This window comes from Sphaeramia orbicularis, chromosome 17 (assembly GCF_902148855.1).
Source record: "Sphaeramia orbicularis chromosome 17, fSphaOr1.1, whole genome shotgun sequence".
In the NCBI taxonomy this organism is placed as follows: Eukaryota; Metazoa; Chordata; class Actinopteri; order Kurtiformes; family Apogonidae; genus Sphaeramia; species Sphaeramia orbicularis.
The window spans coordinates 16,633,242-16,652,576 of NC_043973.1; the positions used below are offsets into that span (position 1 = coordinate 16,633,242).

At 37.4% G+C, this 19,335-nt stretch overlaps 1 protein-coding gene across 1 annotated transcript in view; it reads right to left on the reverse strand.

The window, feature by feature from the left end:
• Nucleotides 1-214: 214 nt before the first annotated feature.
• The window catches only part of gng12a (guanine nucleotide binding protein (G protein), gamma 12a), an 83,423-nt gene continuing 64,302 nt past the window's right edge, over nt 215-19,335 (reverse strand). The window contains exons 2-3 of the mRNA XM_030161018.1: nt 8,151-8,259; nt 215-1,667 (exon numbers count right to left, since the gene is read on the reverse strand). Of these exons, the coding sequence (XP_030016878.1) occupies nt 1,542-1,667; nt 8,151-8,243 (219 nt within the window). The 5' untranslated portion in view covers nt 8,244-8,259 and the 3' untranslated portion in view covers nt 215-1,541. The remainder of the gene's footprint in view (nt 1,668-8,150; nt 8,260-19,335) is intronic.

Genomic DNA, 19,335 nt, shown 5'->3' on the forward strand with positions numbered 1-19,335 from the left:
AATATTCTGCCTCAGTTTATCAGTTTATCCTTTACATATGTGCATTACAGCTTACATTACAATTACAAATACACAAAACATTTACTACCAGGCAGAATATTGATAAAATGGCATTTATTTTTCTCAAGACATTTCATGTTTATTTTTGTTCAGGTTAGTCACATTTTTTGTAAAAGGATAGTTTGTTAATATAAACCTTTTCATGTAATTTCACTTTTTTTTTTTTTACACTAAAAAAGATAAGTAGTTGTCATTTGTCATTATTTATAGGTTATTATGATAGTGTTTTTCTGGTCTGACTGAACTGAGATGTAACTGATTTATATGTGTCTGTATGGAACCTGAAATAAAATGATTTTTACACTACTGATTGTTAATATCGTTAGTGTAATTTTTGCATTTCACAAATTCATCCTATGGGCCAGATTGGACCCTTTGGCCCCCGGATTTGGCCCCCTAGCTGCATGTTTGACACCTGTGACCTAAAAAAAACAATCATCAAATCCAGCAAGAAAATGTCTGAGATTGCAACTCTGTGCTTCTTCCTCTACATTCTAACTCTAATAGTGTGTTGCAGATCGGTTTTTCCCCATTTACAGAGGCAGGGCTGATTACAAAAACTGTTTTTTCCCAGCACACACAGAACTGAAAGCTAGCAAAAAAGGCTACTGGATTAGAATCGCTTATTCCACCTTTAAAGAACACACATCAAAAGCATCCAAACACTGGGCTCATCTTATCCCAACGGCTTAAATTTAAGACGAGATGATTTAGTTTAGATAGAACTGATCTCAACATGATGACGTCGTGGTGAAATCAGCTAAAGACAACTCTGAGAAACTGTAATCACATTATAAATACCAGACAGGAAAACAGTGGTTAAAGTGGGATGTGGATTGTCGTGAGCCAGCAGGTGTGATGCAGAATACTGCGACTTTAACACCAATAATAGAGACGTTACTGCCCGGTTCAATGATAAATACGTATTATTGTTCTGTTTGACTGCAGGCCCAAAGTGAAAAAAAATAACCAGTGATCTAAACAGGACAGAAATGATAAAATACTGGTGGAAATGGGAGTCTGAGGCCATGTGAGTGAAGGGAAACTTTGGCTGTATGACTTTACACAGTGTAAATAACAGTCAACTGCCCAGTGGAGATGAAACCACACACCTTTAAGGAATCAAAATCACCAAATATTCAGACAACATCATCCCCTGTTAATACTTAAGGATCATAATTGAACATTTCAACTCATGCAGCCAAAGTCTTATTAGTGGTCAGAGTTCATATTGAACAGTGGCGCCGCTAAAGATGAAGATGGTTTCACAGAATACAGCGGGTCGGCCACAGATGCTGTGTTTTTACTCATTACAAACTGCTGCTTTTCAGAAAATGTGGTTGAATTGTGGAATTGTTAACAGAACAGGTGAACACATGGTAATGATATGATCACAGTCCACCTTTTACTCCTCCCAACGAAAAGAGAATACAGCAACATTAATAAGCAAAAATAAACACATAAAGGCTAAGTGGTATCCACTACAATATAGTGCAGGGTTTTTTGTCCTTGAAGGGATTGTCTGAAGCGGGGATGCCCATAAGGAGAGGATCTTCTCTGGCGTGTTCGCTGCAGTAGTTCATAAGGTCTGCAGAGGCCTTGGACACCTACGAAACAAACAGAAGACAAAGAGAAAAGCAAGAGTTAATGATGCTGTTCTTTATTTTTATTTTTTTTTTAGGGCTGGGCAAGTTAACGCGTTATTACCGCATTAACGCATTCATTAAATAACGGCGACAATTTTTTTTATCTCACGTTAATGCCGTTTTATTATTGTTCTGCCTTTCAACCAAATATTAGTTCATTTATACATACGGACTCTTATTTTGAAACTCATGCTTTTATTTTGGCGCTCCAAAAGTGAGCGAACTTTCCGAGTAATGCTGAATCAAACTTTGTTTAACTCCTGCAGAAGCAACGCCTGCATGTATCAATCATTCTGTTGTTTGCTAAATAATTTCACATGCAAACGTGCCGTTAGAAACATGTTTATGACATTATTTTGGATGTGTTTATTACAATGCGTTATTAACATGTTTAAGCTAATTCATTTATGCTAGCAGTCGCAGATGGGTTGCTAATTCTTTATGCAGGCTCATGCTAAGTTTAGATATAATATGCCAGCCTTTGAACTAACCTTTACTTATTTACGATGTGATTGTTTTATTAGCAGTCAATTTAAGTTTATAATAATTACATCTATGCGTTCTCCGTGAACATGCATATCATTAATAGACATAACTAATTGATTTATTTTGTCTTTATTTTATTAGTTAGTTCCTTCTTATGTCCGAACTGACTACAGTAACACCGAAAGGACAAAACATACGTTAGTGCAACTTATTCCGACCACTAGAGGGCCCCCTTTGCATGCTTTGAACAACTGAACATCACATATTATTGGGCTTATTAGTATTTGTGCTTATAAGTGGGCTTAAGACTCCTGTCAATCACTCACAAGCGGAAATAAACTGGTGGGGACATAAACGGAGAAAAGTTGCGGTCTTTTCCATGGACATTTTCATTTTAAATGTCTTCAGATGGTGGAGTTGAGCAGGACAAAGTTGTTTGTAATCACTGCAATGTGGAATTATTTTTATCACCGGAGTACTTCAAGTCTGAAATATCACTTAAAGGCAATACATGCTGTTGATGTGATTAATCGCAGAAAACTACACGATTAATTGCGATTAAAAATTTTAATCGTTGCCCAGAACTATTTTTTTAAATTTAACCTTTATTTACCCAGGCAAGCAGTTAAGAACAGATTCTTATTTACAAATGCATCCTGATCAAAGAGCAATGGCTCCTTGAGGGGAAGGGGGTGAGGGGGCTAAAAGTAAAAGCAAGGTTAAACAATTACAGAAACAAACAGTTAATAAATAAATACATTACAACAATAACAGTAAGACATGTAAAAGACAAATACTCAACAGGTGCAACAATCAGCTAAAACGTGTTCCAGATTTTGCTTAAAAACAGTGAGAGATGTGAGGGCAGTGAGTTTGAGGGTGTTTTGTAAAGTGTTCCAGTCGTTAGCTGCAGCAAATCGGAAGGTGCTGCGACCGAAGACAGTGCGGGCTTTGGGGATAGTGAGTTTGATGAGATTACTGGACCTAAGATTGAGTGTAGAATGGGAGAGGTGCAGAAGGGAGGAGAGGTAAAGAGGGGGTTTTCTGAGTAAGGTTTTGTAAATGAGCTGGAACCAGTGACAGAGCCGTCTGGTGTGGAGGGAGTCCAGTCAGCTAGGTAATACAGGTCACAGTGGTGAGTGGAGGAAGGAGCACCTGTGGCAAAATGGATTACAGAATGGTGAAGAGGGTCAAGTTTGCTGAGGGTGGAATGAGAAGCCATCCTATAGAGCACAGGTGTCAAACATGTGGCCCGGGGGCCAAATCCGGCCCCTGGGATGAATTTGTGTAATGCAAAAATTACACTGAAGATATTAATACACATACAGACCAATCAGATCTCAGTTGGGTCAGACCAGTAAAATACTATCATAATAACCTAAAAATAATGCTGCAGAGTTCATCTTTGTTTTAGTGTAAAAAAGTAAAATGACATGAAAATGTTTATATTAACAAACTGTCCTTTTACAAAAAATGTGAATAACCTGAACAAATATGAACAACCTGAAATGTCTTCAGAGAAGTAAATGCCATTTTACCAATATTCTGCTTGTTGTTGTTAAATGTTTTGTGTATTATTGTAATGTAAGTTGTAATGCACATGTGTAAATGATAAACTGATAAACTGAGGCAGAATACTGTTAAAATTCCACTTGTTTTTCTTGAGACATTTCAAGTTATTCATGTTATTCAGATTTTTAAGGAAATATTGTGGATGTAAACATCATAATGTCATTTTTCTTTTTTCACTGTTATTCCTTTACTGGTCTGGCCCACCTGAGATCATAATGGGGTGAATTTGGCCCCTGAACTAAAATGAGTTTGACACCCCTGCTATAGATGGTGTCACCATAATCAAATATGGGCAGGATGGTCATTTTAACAAGTGTTCGTTTGGCTGAACGGGTGAAGGAGGTTTATTCCGGTACAGAAAGCTCAAGCGAGCTTTGACTTATCTTTATCTTTATCTGCGCACCCAGTCAGTAAATCTAACTATTAATGAGGCTTATTTATCACATAGACCTGCAGACATTAGTCAACACTCAGTGAGACGGATGGAAAAAAGTATTGTGATATTTGATTATTTTTATCTAGTGTTTTTAAGTATTCTTAAACATTTTACAGATGCAATTATTTCTTGGCTAATGGTCAAAAAAATCCACAATAATGATAATAATTGCTATTTGCAGTTTGGCCTGGGTTCTTATATCATAAACAATCTTAATTTTGCTGTATAATCATTTAATCATTAAATAAATACATAATAATGCAGTCCAAACTTTCCCACTCCACTGTATAAATACTGTACATGTTGCATAACATAGCATTAATGTTAGCAGGCTAGTGAGTGAATTTAACTCCATTTATAGTGATTCTTTGAGTATGGCTCTGCTCTAAATGTACTGGTTTGGCCACTTTAACCTGCAGGACCTTGCGTAATGTTTTGTACTGCCAATGAAATAAAGAAATGACGGAGAAAATAACAGAACATCCTGTTCAGCTGTTTGTGGTTGTTGGTGTAACAGTGTGGAAAGATGAGTCTGGGTTTGTGAGACTGTGGCTGCAGAGAAACATCCAATTGGTTTAAACACGAGCTCTGGTGCAAATTACTATGAAACTGTGGTGAACCACAACTATGTAGGTGATAAATATCATTCACTCTTAGTCATTATTATGCAATAAACCCAGGGATTCATTTTTAGATAAGTATTACAATGAAGATAAACATTATGTAGCTAAAACCAAAGTCCTCACCTGGATTTACCACAACAAGATCCTTCCATTGGATAAATAATGCAGTTATGAATATTTTCAGCTGCAATAATTTCTTTGATTCGAACTGATTCAGTGAGTAGCTTCTCATTTCTTAAACAACCATCAGTTTGATAGAGAGCATAACAATTAGACTGTGTTTTAATGGGAAAAGGTCATGTGGTCTGATGAGTCCAGACGGACCCTGTTCCATAGTGATGGATGAAGTCATTACCCATCATGCTTAGTGTCTACAGTATAAGTCTGTGGGGGCAGTGTTATGATCTATGGTTGGTTCACTGGATCAGGTCAAGGTTCAGTAACGTTATGTGTCCATAAATGATGGAAATAAATGCTGTTACACTGCATAAGCTTACTGACACAACAGCACAGCCTGTGCAAACCAAACCTACTGGGTTTATTTTAGCCTGGCTGCGTACTTCACAAACAGTGGTGTCTGTATTTTGTACTTTAGTGTTTCCCAACCAGTGTGTGCCATGAGAAATCATCAGGTGTACCGTGGAAAATTACCCAATTTCTCCTGATTGGTACTGAAAGCGAGTGGCGTGATATAGATATGTACGACTGCATAGGGATGGGAATTGATAAGAATTTAAAGATTCCGATTCCATTATCAATTTTGCTTATCGATCTAATTCGTTATCGACTCTCAGTGGGTGAGGGAATAAAACAGTACAAACGAGTGTGATTGCATTAACTGTCTTTTATATTTCCATCTCTGCACAGAAAATATAACATATACAGTATGTACAAATAATAAGAACAGATCACGCTGGGCCTGGTTCAGGGGGGTGGTGGTGGCAGCGGCGGCAGCATGCAGTGAAAGTGAAACTTAAGACGCTTTACTAATTCCTCTATTGCTGCATTTCCACTATGTGGAACCAGTTCAACTCTGCATGTCTCCCATTGTTGTGCACCTCATTTCCTTTCCCCTACCTTCGGAAACTTGTTTTTGAGGGGGTGCAACGTTTGTTGCCCGCACTGGAACCAGAACTGGGCCTGGCGTTCACTCTGCCGCTACATTCACAAGCATCGCTGGGTAGTGTATCAAATACGTGACATTCCTGTAAATGAATCACATGCTGTGGACAAATGTTTGAACATATTGGAGGGACTCCACCCTTTTGAAGACATGGAAGCTTTGACAATGTTCCAGTGGACCAGGTGTCGTCTTTTTGGACCGTTTCTGCCTCAACACCATGTTGGCTACGTTCTGACCAAAACAATGCCGTGGACGCGTGACGTCATCGCGCATGCGCAACGGAGATGGAATCAATAAGCAGAATCATTAAGCAGGCAGGCAAACGATTCCAAGAAATAGAGCTACTGGGATCCGGTTCTCAAAAAGAACCGGTTCTCGATTCCCATCCCTATGCATGCACCAATGAGCCACTCTACAACAGCAGTCTCCTGTTAACATTTGCAAAATAAAGATAAAAGTGAAAATGAACGGGCCCCGATGCAGTGCATTCTGTTGATAAAGCCCCCCTCACTAGTGATGCACAGATCAATGAGTTACCCGCGAACCCCGGGTATGGGGTTGGGGCAGGGGTAGATATGCCTCCCATACTATTATACAATGGACTTCAATCCGGGGGTCCGTTCAAGGGGTCGCTGACGCACCCCTCTCAGCTTTCTTGTTCCAAACACCCCACAACAACATCACCCGTGCACCCCCGATGTGCCCGCCCCGACCCCCGAAAGAAGAGAGAGACTCAGAGCTGTTGAGGAAGATTCGTGTGTGTCTTTCTTCAATTCCTGCAAGAATATCAGCTTTGTGTTCAACTGAACAGGCCCAGGTTTCACACTAATAAACTGAGACTGGAAAGGTTGGGAAACACTGTTGCACTTTATTCCTGCAAAGACAGAGACCCGTCTGCAGTTTCAGGCCTGTCTGCATTCTGCTGCACATCTCAAAAGACCACAGAAAGATTGCATTAAAATCGTGGGTCGTCATTGTGAAATAATATTGTATTCAATCAGGAGCAGCTCTCAAATGATCACACATTTAACCCATGAAGACCCAGTGCTTCTTTTGTGGCCATTCCCAACTAAATTTTTCTGTCTATTTAATCATTCTTAATTGATTCATCACCATTTATTATAGTGTTATCCTCTATATTTTGTGTTTTTTTCAGTATAAATAATGTATTTTCCTATATCTAATTTTCTGATCATGTAGATGTTCATAAAAGTAAAAGCTCAGGTTAAAATTGTGTTTTGTTATACCAGAAACAGAGAAAACTGAAGAAAAAGTGACTTTTTCAACAAAATATATCATTAATTACCTCCGCCAAGGAACAGCGGAGGTTATGTTTTCATCGGAGTTTGTCTGTTTGTTTGTCTATTTGTTAGCAAGACAACTCCAAAAGTTATGGACGGATTTGGATGAAATTTATTGGAAATATTGATACTGGCACAAGGAACAATTGATTAAATTTTGGTGGTGGTGGGGGGGGGGGGCACGGACTGATCTGCCTTGGTGGAGATCTGCACCGTCCGAGTGCTTTTCTAGTTTAACATAAAACAAGCGTTTCCATCCACTGCCATTGATTCAACTCCATGGGTTTTACTGTTGAATCAATGTTGTAGAAGATGATGGTGTTTCTACATTCACTACGGAGCCTATAAACATCCAAATGGGTCATATCTGATGACTATGAAAAGATGACAAACTGCATTTTACACCAATTATTTACATGTATTGATAGGATTAGTGGATCAACAGGTATTCAACAGTTACATCAGTGGATGGTTTTGGCCACCAGTGGATGTTTGGGTCTTTATGGGTTAACAATATAAACACTCAGAATCAGACGGATTTACAATAGAATCCCTTATATTCTCTCAGTTATGTGTGACTCTGAAGGGATAAATACTTTTTTGTAGCATCATAGCAGAAATTTACAGTAAACTAATGTTTTTTACAGTATACAATATACACTGTCGCCCATAAAGTTGGAATAATTTTGTTTTCAGACCACATTCCTCTTTTTATTCCTATTTATATACATCACTAATCACCTTTGTTCAATGATTACATCCAGTTACTCTTCTATTAAGGATAAATCACATTGTCACAATCACTGCATGAGAAGAGGTGATGAAATCAAATGAAACTAGACATGACATAAAGAAAGAAAAAGAAACAGACATAAGGACGATACAATTACTGCTGTTTTGTACCTTTATCCTCTCGATGCTCGCCTCTATCCTAAGCTGCTGCACCGTTCGTCGGGCATGAGCGATGTTATTGGAACTGTGGGCCTTTGAGGACATCCTGGGCAATACAACACTGCAACAAAGAACAGAGAGAAGCATAAGGAAATGTAGGGAAAACACATCAGGAAGCAGTCATCAGTAAAACAGATTAACTACTATTCACAAAAACAACAGAGAGGGTTTGTTATCCACACAACACAAGAACTGACAAGGTAAATGACTAAGCAAGTATAGTACAACGGAAACTGTAAAGCCAAAAAAAAAACCAGTTTCAGGTAACAGGAAGGATCTGGTTGTGATGATGACAGATCAGTGTCAGTGCCAGCAACAGGCATCAGGGAGAATACGCATCATTAGCGAACAAAATAAAGGAACACGGGCACATAACACAGCCTTTAAAGGAAAGGAAGTAGGTTAATATTACTGCGTCTAGTAATTATTTAACTGAATGCGTTAGGGGGAATTGTTCTGAGGTGTTTAGAAGCAGAAGCAACACGCTCTAATGAGGGTCAACGACTCCTCTTCTACACTTCCTCATCCCCTGGAGGGTTATATTCATACATATGCTGCAAAAAAACAGGCATTCCCAGTACACAGTATATAACATAAAGGAAGATACAGTTTTTTTTCTTCTCTTTATGCGATGTGAACTCTCTGACTGCTGCTACATAATAACAACTGAGAATTTGGTGTTCGAGGAAATTATGCAAACAAAAAGTAGGTGAGAACTGATAAGATCATGACTAATGTAAGTATCAATATGCTTATCAGTCAGATTCTTTTATAGATTAACTTAAGGTTCCCTGACTACTCATCTGGATGAAACAGATGAGATGACGGACTATTTGTATAGCATTTATTTTTTTCATTTGTTCCCTCAGCCTAAGAACAAATTCTGCTACAGCAGAACTGTGTGGTGCTGTTACAATATAGTTAAAGGTGGGGTGCACTTTATTGCTCAACCCTTTCATGCATGAATTATGAGAACCTTAGGCGAGTTTTTTGTTTGTTTTTTTTTTAAGTGTTTTTATTCCTCCTTAGGCATGAAAAAAACAATGAGATTGAAGGTTTTTTTCATAGATTTACAAATTTGTCCACTCAGCTACACCATGAATTTTATTCTTGAAGCAAAGAAGCATGTTTTTAAAACCCAATATCTTAAAGTGATATGAAAACAATGAAATAAAAACATATTTAATGCTGCTAAATTGATGTTTTCTGACATTTTAACATATTCTAATACTAGTTATTACTCACTTCATGGAGATAATATGCAAAAAAAAAAAAAAAAACTTTTTGTTTAAAAAAAAACAACAACTGTTATTTACAATCTAACAATTAACAATTGATTTACACTCAAACATGTTAGTGTAGATCAGGTTTATCAAGAACAGCAAAGTTACAGCGATGGTCTGAATGTCAGTGTTTGGATGATGCATAAGTGTCCACTGTGTTGGCTGTTATGGAACTAAAACAACAAAATCTAAAAATATAATATGCATATAAAATATACAAAAGAACAGCTGTAGAATAGCTGTCCACTGGAGTAACCATCATGCATGAAAGGGTTAAAATCCCCTTTACACCCCGATTACCACTAATTAATTAAATGCTCTAACACAAAATTAAAAAAAAATGTAGTCACCTGTGGAATGGACAGGACTGAAAAAACACCATCCAATCATTTTTAGCACCCAATCCAAATGATTGAACAGTGATATGTCAATCAAACTCAACTGCCATTTGTCCCTCCCCTCTGTGCATACCCCTCTTCGTGCATGAATTGTGTGTTCTCAGAGGCTTGGGGCACTTGTACAGGAAACGAAGCCAGAGCCAGAGCTTGGCTATATTAGTTATATTAGGATGGAAAGTTCACCAGCAAACTGTTTTGTCACTAACATAAATCACTAGGAAATGTAACGTTAGTCAGACAGGTCTGAACTGGGACTGTTCTGTAAGAGTGGAGGGGTTGGAGGAGACTGAATGAGGTATGCATGGATCAGGGCCGGAGCCGCCGGAGCTGCTGGAGCTGGGCGAACTGTTGCTGTGCAGTGCTCGTGAACCCTCGAGAACATGCATTGCGCGCCAGTACTCTGGAGGCGTGACTTTGGGGGGATGTCTGAGGAAAGGGGTTTGGACTTTTGAATGGAGTATTTTCAAAAATGTAGCTTGCTCAAACAGTTTTTCTAAGAACTTATACTCCACCTTTAATAGATGTAGTGCTCACTGAGAGTTCAAACACATGCTTTTAACAGAATTTAAGCTCATGTTGCATCTTTTATTCAACTGAGCCTTGAAACCGGCATTGAATGTAGTCCTACAGTCAAATATGCGATGGTGTGTAATGTGTGTGATTCTGCACCAAATCACTGAAGCTACAGTTAGCAGCTAATGAACAGGAACCAAAAGACTGGAATGAGTGTGATTTGGGAAAATAACCAGGTCAAACTGAGCAGAAGATAAAACCACATGCTACTATGTTGGCTTTTGCGATATGTATGTTTATATGTCAAGTCAACAAAGCCTTTGGTATGCTATCAAAAAATCCCATGCAGCTTGTTTTGTCTGGTTCACTGTAAACTGGTAGAACCAGCACTACAGCAAGTCTTCTTAAAGGAAAGATCTCTGTCTGATCTAAAGATGGCTGCTGTTACAGGGCAGAATGATGAGTTTAATGTCACTGTGGTAAAAAAAACAAAAAAAAAAAACAGTTCAAGTGCCAGAAAAAAAAAAAACATACTATAAATTCATCCATCCCAGGTACAAGCCAGCGAAGCTGATGTGTTTGAATAATCAATTAATTAATTATTCAAAACACTAAGCACTAGGGATGCACCGATACCGATACGAGTATCGGGCATCAGTTCCGATACTCAGTGTGTGTACTCGTAGTCGTACTCGTAAAAGTAATCCGAAACAAATGCACCGATACCACTTACGGCCGTGTGACATTCACAGTTCAGTGCAGCAGGTACGAGGTGGTGGAATAATGTGTGGGGAGTGTGAAGAGTGTGGAGATTTTTCAAAATAAATGACGGTGATAAAAGTAACGCTGACTGACAGTAACGTTAAAGACACAGACAGATACAGACGCAGCGTTCTGTCCGTCCTCTGCATACATGCCATCTGTTTTCCAGGTGCTGGCGGATGCGTACCCAGACAGAGAATACCAGCAGGAGTACGGAGCGGTGCAGACCACCGCCAGCAGAAGTGAAAACTAAACTTATCGCTCATTTCTCTTTTCTCTACCTGCTGAGGCTAAGCTTTTAAACCTTACCAGTGAAAATGCTGCAATATTAGTATCACAGTAGTGTTACCTCTGTCGTCTCCATGTTTGTTATTACTGACTTTCTTTCTTCTTCTTCTTCTCAAAAAACTTTACTCTTCTTCGTGGTATTTGTCCAGTATGGTTAATTCAGAGCAGCGCCCCCTGGTGGATTATTTGACAAACGCTCATTCCAACACATTAAATGTCAGTAGCAGCACTTTGTTCCAGTCAGACTATTGACAACGACAATAAAGCACATTTACAAAAGGAACTAAGAACTGGAATGGGATTATTAAGGACTAGTATCGGTACTCGGTATCAGCAAGTACTCAAATGTAAGTACTCATACTTGGTCTGGAAAAAAGTGGTACTGGTGCATCCCTACTAAGCACAGTCAACATCTTTTTTTTTTTTCAGAGTTTACTCATTTTTCCTTGAAGTGGGGGTGGGTTTGTGTGTATTTGGCTTCTTGCTTGGTCAGTACTTTCATTATTATTATCTGGTTTGGGCGGAGGTCATGTGTTCACATAAACATCATGGAAATTCTCAAATGGATCAAAACAATTCACTGACTGGTTCTTAACTGGAATCTCATTGGCCTCAGATCTTGATTCCCATCCTTAAGTGTGATGTTGAAAGGGATGAACTCTACCAGAGAACAGAAACTGGCTTGTTTTTTTTTTTCAAATCATTCACACAGTGGACGGCCCAACCTCCTGTGTATGTAGCAGCTTATGCAAGTGTCCTGTGTATTTCCACTGCTCTTTTACTTCCTTTTATTGCCGTTTGCTGTGTCTTTCTCATCAAACATAAACATGAATATTTCCTTTGACATTTGCCAATCATGTGCCATCTCTTGTGACACACTTTTTTTTCTGAGTGAGGAACAGGAAACACTCATTTCACAGAAGTTTCTTGTCAAATTCACAGAAACGTATTCTGCGAAGGCACAAGGTTTTATCTGTGATTCTTTCACAAGTTTGTATTGTTGTGTAATAAAACAGTAAATAATCAGGATAATAAGGGAAGGTAGGTTTGGTAGAACATGTAATGTCATATGCACAGACTTATAACCACCACAAACAGATGTTAAGCCAACTTTTTATAGCAGACCACAACATGTTAGACTGTATGTTTGTTTTTATTAGACTGTCTGCACCCTGTATGTGCTGCAGGATGTCGCCATAGTGGGATCCTACAGCTCTTCATCTATTACAGGAACAAAGAGCCAGGGAGGAATAAAGGCAAAAGGCGGAAAAGGGAAGGGAAATCTCCATTTCTGACTCGTACTTGGGAGTGACTGATTAAAGAGTTTTAGTTCCACCTACAGATAAGTAATCATTGTGAAGGAAACGGCCAGAAATGATTCAAAGAGCTAAAATGTTATCGATAACATGAAAGCAAGACATGAAAGGTTTTACAGTACAATGCAAAGTGAATAATGGTGCTGTGAAAACATTCTTAGCTTAGTCATAAAGGTGAGGCACCTAAAGAAGGTAAAAAAAAATCCTTTCATCCCGATATGAGTGATGGCATTTATTCTTATAGTCTGGAGAAGTTCTTTAGATGGTGCTGATGCATGGACATATGGTTGCAAACATGGTTTCGTTACGAATCGTGAGTATTTTGATATGACTTCACATGCTTTTCTGGGTACATCATTCACAGCTGCCAGGTATGATCCTGGACAAAGCCATCCAGATTGCATAGTTTATAAATCATGCAATATGCAAACACAGCACAGCAGCTACTAATCATGTATAACAATAAAAAAATGAGATAACATGAGAAAGGCAAACATTCTTTTCACGGAAGAACACCAGAGAGACCTACAGTAAAAATCAAATAGAGAAACTTCTTGGAAATCATCTCTAGGAAAACTACGAGACTAATAAACAATAAGGCACACGTGTGAATATCTATTAATGGGTTTGAAAAATTTTCCACGTCAGGGAAATGAGCCAATAGTTACTAATTATAGAACTTAGAGAATAATCAAACCAAGCAGTTGACTGAGGGGATAGAAAAACACCATTATTGATTCTGGTTATTGATTCTGGTTATCGGTATTAATGAATCCTGAATTTTCTGAGAGAAAAAAAGTAAGAAAACAAAACAAAAAAAACAAACAAACAAACAAACAAAAAAAACATATTCCTGGAGTGTCAGTCCATGTTGTGTAGAAAGACATCACTATATATTGCTGGTGTTTCCACCTTAACTTGAAATGAACATTTTAAAAAAAACCTAGTTTGCAAAATGAAGTCATACTATTGACTGTTCATTTGTCTCCACCATGACTCCTTCTCATGTATGGTTTGATGAGCAGAGTTCGGTGGTGGCATCACTGAACTGAAGTGATAGACTACAAGGCATGTACTCATCCATTCTCCACTACAACCAGTTCTTGATTCCCATCCCTATTAATCCTTAAAGACCTAGAACAACTTTTGTGTGACTTCCAAATTAATATTTCTCTTCATGTAAGCTTTCCGAACTGATTTATCATAATTTATTATAATATTACTCTGCATTTTTCAATAAAAATCCAGTATTTTCCTTTACTCAATTTGATGATCATGTAAATGTTCTTAAAAGCTCAGTGTAAATTCAAAGGTTATTATATAAAAGCAGAGAAAACTAAAAAAAAATAGAATTTTTTGAAAAATATTTTATCAACTAAACATAAAATCATACCTCTACAACCACCGTCATTTGTCAAACTGCATGGGTTTTACTGGTGAATCAATTCTGCAGAGATGATGGTGTTTCCATGTTCACTACGGAGTCTCTGAACATCTTGATGGCTAAAATTTACTTAGGGGGTCAAATGAGTGGCCATTTTTGTCAAAGAAAAAAAAAGTTGTAAGAAATGCATAGAACTGTGTTGAAATAATGCTAATACATTTGTGCACAGACTACTGATATTATTTGACAGTGGAAGCTATATTTTCAGAAATATTGGATTTTGAATAGCACGTGTATGTGAAAACTTTTGCTGGTGGACGGACGTGACATTACCCATGATGATCTGGTCAGTACCAGTACTTTATTAGTAATAAACTTATATACTTACTATTGCTAATTCTCCTCTTATTCATAAATGTTAGTATTGTGGATCTAAAACAATACCAGCTGACACAAAAACACTAAATGTGGCAGTGGACGGATGTGACATGGTTGTTACAGATCCCATCATACTGATGCTCAGCAGCCATGTCACCGTTTACACTAATGATCCCTGTGCAAAAACTAGGATCAGAATTATTTATTGTATAGTTTATCATCATACTAAAGAGTAAATAACAATATAGAATTGTTATTTCTTTATAAAAATGCTTATTATTAGAAAACTGTTGAGTTAAAAAGTGACGTGTGACATTCTTAATGTATGTATTTGCATAACATAAGCAGGATGGATCAGCACCATACTCCATATTGCAACCTGTAAAAATAAAACATGTGATATGTAGGATAGAATCTTGTAAGAAAAACTGGGGAATCTAAAAGAATAGAATATTTGTTTTTCAGGTAAATTCAGTTAAAATGTAACTTGGCCATTTGTGACATGAAAATATAGCATTAATTGTGATGAAACTGGACATTTTTGAGCTGAAAACATAGTTCATATGACCATCAACATGTTGCAACAGAACTGAAATCCTGCAAATTTACATAACTTGCATTTACCAACACAAAGTTCCTTTGGGGATTCACTTATATTGATTTCTTATGCACAAAGACAAATAAGACCTCTAAACAAATTTTAGCCGCTGAATAAAGCACATCTGACGCTACGGAAAAGCTGAGAAACTGCATTTTACATGAATCATTTCAATGTCTTGATGAGATTAAGTAGTTCCATTTAATAGCATATCAGTAGATGCTGTTTAGGCCTTCAAAAGTAGAAGGAAACTCCTCTGCAGCTGAAAGAGAATCTGACCTTCAAAAGTGACAAGTTGCTAAAAACGAAAAAAGAAAAAGAAAGCTAACAAACAGTTCAACAAAACCGTTAAATGCTATAATTTGAGGAGCAATACAGGCAGAATTAATAGTCTCTTCTTCTCTGGTGCCAAAGCCAAATTACACTAGTAAAAGAAAGGGGACAAAAAGGTGTGTCTTAAATCCTCAAAGTGCTCGTAAGTGAATTTTTCAGCGAACTGATCCTATGTGAGTCACCTCGAGTCAAACTGTGCAGCCCGTGTGAAGTGATGCCAGCTTCTACCACACCACCGGTTTGACTGAAACTCGATGGGAGGGCACGCTGCCCACCCGTGTGTCATGTACATGTAGGAGCCTTAAAAGGAAAGTTACCTCCAACGATTAGAAAAGAGAAAAGAGACCACCCCCTTTACAGCCCAGCGGATCACACTCCACCGTACACACTCACCAGACCACCTACTGCACAGCAGCCCCTCTGCGGCGCTGTACCTTACACACAAACCCACCCGCACACATGCACTTCATTAACACTGTGTTCAAAGTGCCAAGAACAGGGAGCCATTATGAGTCAGTGCCATTAACACCAACACTCAGAGATGAAAAACTGTGTGTGCCTTGTACACGGCTACTACACTGCAGCTCAGACCCAAAGAAAACTCTTAAATTTGCTGCTGACAAATACAAACAGCATCCATTAAAGGTTAAAAGAAGAGTCGGTCCTGTCAGCTGTACAGTATGTGTGGTCCCGTCGGTATCAGAGGCCTTTTCAGCAGCTTTTGTAGTAAAGTACTGCTGAAAATAAACTGCTCTAGGCCTGAAGTATCGCAGGCCTTTAAACTTGGCTGACATGAGGCGATGAGCGGTAGATGAGTCTCTTTCTGCATGAAAAACATCCATTTAGCTCAGCCTAAAATGATGCGTGAGTCATATGCTACCCTGCTGTCATTTTTAGAACTAGAAAAATGGTAATCATTAACTTCAAAGACCTTATCCATTTGCAGTGTGTGTAAAAAAAACACACATTGTAACATTGTTACGTCTGCAATAAATATATTCTGACTAAATTTGTACCAGATGAGCTGAAGTGAATACCTCTATTTAGAGAGGATCTCTAGAATGACTGTTGATTTTGTATGGGAGTCTGCAGAGAAAAAAAATACAATAAGCTGAAAAATAAGCATGAACCATCCTTTCCTGAAGTTTAATGCTCTACAGCTGCAGTTTAATGCTCTCAATGCATCAAATATAACAGTCGGTGAGTCCTCTGACTGCTCTTTTGTACTGAATTTGAAGAAAAATCATCATTTAATTCAGTGGCTGACTCATTATGAAGCCACTGTGGATAAAAGTACCTGTTAATGCTCATCCTTTCTGTCACTGACATCACTCCATATTACAGATGTTACTCAGCTAAAATTTACTTAGGGGGTCAAATGAGTGGCCATTTTTGTCAAAAAAAAAAAAAAAAGTTGTAAGAAATGCATAGAACTGTGTTGAAATAATGCTAATACATTTGTGCACAGATTACTGATATTATTTGACAGTGGAAGCTATATTTTCAGAAATATTGGATTTTGAATAGCACGTGTATGTGAAAACTTTTGCTGGTGGATGGACGTGACATTACCCATGATGATCTGGTCAGTACCAGTACTTTATTAGTAATAAACTTATATACTTACTATTGCTAATTCTCCTCTTATTCATAAATGTTATTATTGTGGATCTAAAACAATAACAGCTGACACAAAAACACAAAATGTGGCAGTGGACGGATTGTGACATGGTTGTTACAGATCCCATCATACTGATGCTCAGCAGCCATGTCACCGTTTACACTAATGATCCCTGTGCAAAAACTAGGATCAGAATTATTCATTGTATAGTTTATCATCCTACTAAAGAGTAAATAACAATATAGAATTGTTATTTCTTTATAAAAATGCTTATTATTGGAAAACTGTAGATTTAAAAAGTGATGGGTGACATTCTTAATGTATGTATTGGCGTAACATAAGCAGGATGGATCAGCACCATACTCCATATTGCAACCTGTAAAAATAAAACATGTGATATGTAGTATATAATCTTGTAAGAAAAACTGGGGAATCTAAAAGAATATATCTAATAGAATCTAATAGAATATTTGTTTTTCAGGTAAATTCAGTTAAAATGTAACTTGGCCATTTGTGACATGAAAATATAGCATTAATTGTGATGAAATTGGACATTTTTGTCCTGAAAACATAGTTCATATGACCATCAACATGTTGCAACAGAACTGAAATCCTGTAAATTTGCATAACTTGCATTTACCAACACAAAGTTCCTTTCCTTTATATTGATTTCTTATGCACAAAGACATAAATAAGACCTCTAAGCAAATTTTAGCCGTACTTTATTTTGTGCAACTACTTGTTTTTCCCTGTTCTTTGCTTATTTTCAGCAGGACCTTCTGTAAATGGTGAATGCAGTTTGCACGCTACTCATGTCTCTAAAAACCTCTACATCAGGGTAAATTGTGCTCTATCAGACATAATTTTGGTGGGAAAAAATACAACTTACGGGCACAGATAAAAGGATTGGTAAACTAGGAGACATCCAATTCCAACTGACTGGATGCAGAACGTCTCCCCAGCTAGAACCGATTCTTGACTCCCATTGATTTTAAAGACTAGAGAAAATGGGAGGAAATCCTCTGCAGCTGAACATGAATGTGACCTCCAAAACTGACAACTAAAAAAACGGAGAAAACAAGCAGCTCAACAAAACCTTTAAAGACTGTAATTTGAATGGAATCAACATAGAAATGGTTCAATGTAAAACTTGGTGTAAAAATATCAAATTATATAGTGCAAAAGAGAGGAGTAGGCAACCATGCAACAGTTCATATGAATCAGCAAAGAATAGAATAGAATAGAATAGAATAGAATAGAATAGAATAGAATAGAATAGAATAGAATAGAATATTTGTCATTGCATGTCATCCATACAATGAGATTGCATACACTAACACAGGGGTCTCAAACTCATTTTCTTTCAGGGGCCACATTCAGCCCGATTTGATCTCCAGTGGGCCGGACCAGTAAAATAATAGCATAATAACCTATAAATAATGACAACTCCAAATTTTTGTCTTTGTTTTAGTGCAAAAAAACCCAATTAAATTATGAAAATGCTTACTTTTATAAACTATCCAAACAAAAAAAGATGTGAATAACCTGAAAAAACTGAAATTTCCTAAGAAACATATGTACAATTTTAACAATATTATGCCTCAACTCATCTTTTCTACATGTGCATTATGGATTGGATCTACAAAGACACTAAACACTTCGTAACAGGCAGAAAATAGTTAAAATTGTGCTTAATTTTCTTTAGATGTTTCAGGTTGTTCATATCTGTTCAGGTTATTCACATTTTATTGTTACAGGATAGTTTGTAAATGTAAATATTTTCATAATTTAATGGGGGGTTTTTTGCACTAAAACAAAGACAAACATTTGAAGTTGTCATTGTTTGCAGACATAACGTAATGTTATTTTTTTCACATCAAATCGAGAAGAAAATATGGAGTCATGATTTTTTGTAGGTTATTATGTTATTATTTGACTGTAGATCATATTGGTCTGTATGCGGAACCTGAACAAAAATTAGTTCAATAGCACTTTGCAAATTCATCCCATGGGCCGGACTGGAACCTTTGGCGCATTTGGCCCCCGGGCTGCATGTTTGAGACCCCTGCCCTAAAATAACATTATGCCAAAGAATTTAGCATCATATGTTTGAGTTTATATGCATGTTCTGTAATGTCACTACTTTGCATATGTGGATTTCAATTATGACATATAGAGTTCTACTTTGCAACAGTCAACATGTACAAACTTCATTAAAATGAGCAAAATTTCTTTTCTATTAACCTTTTTTTTAATGCAACAA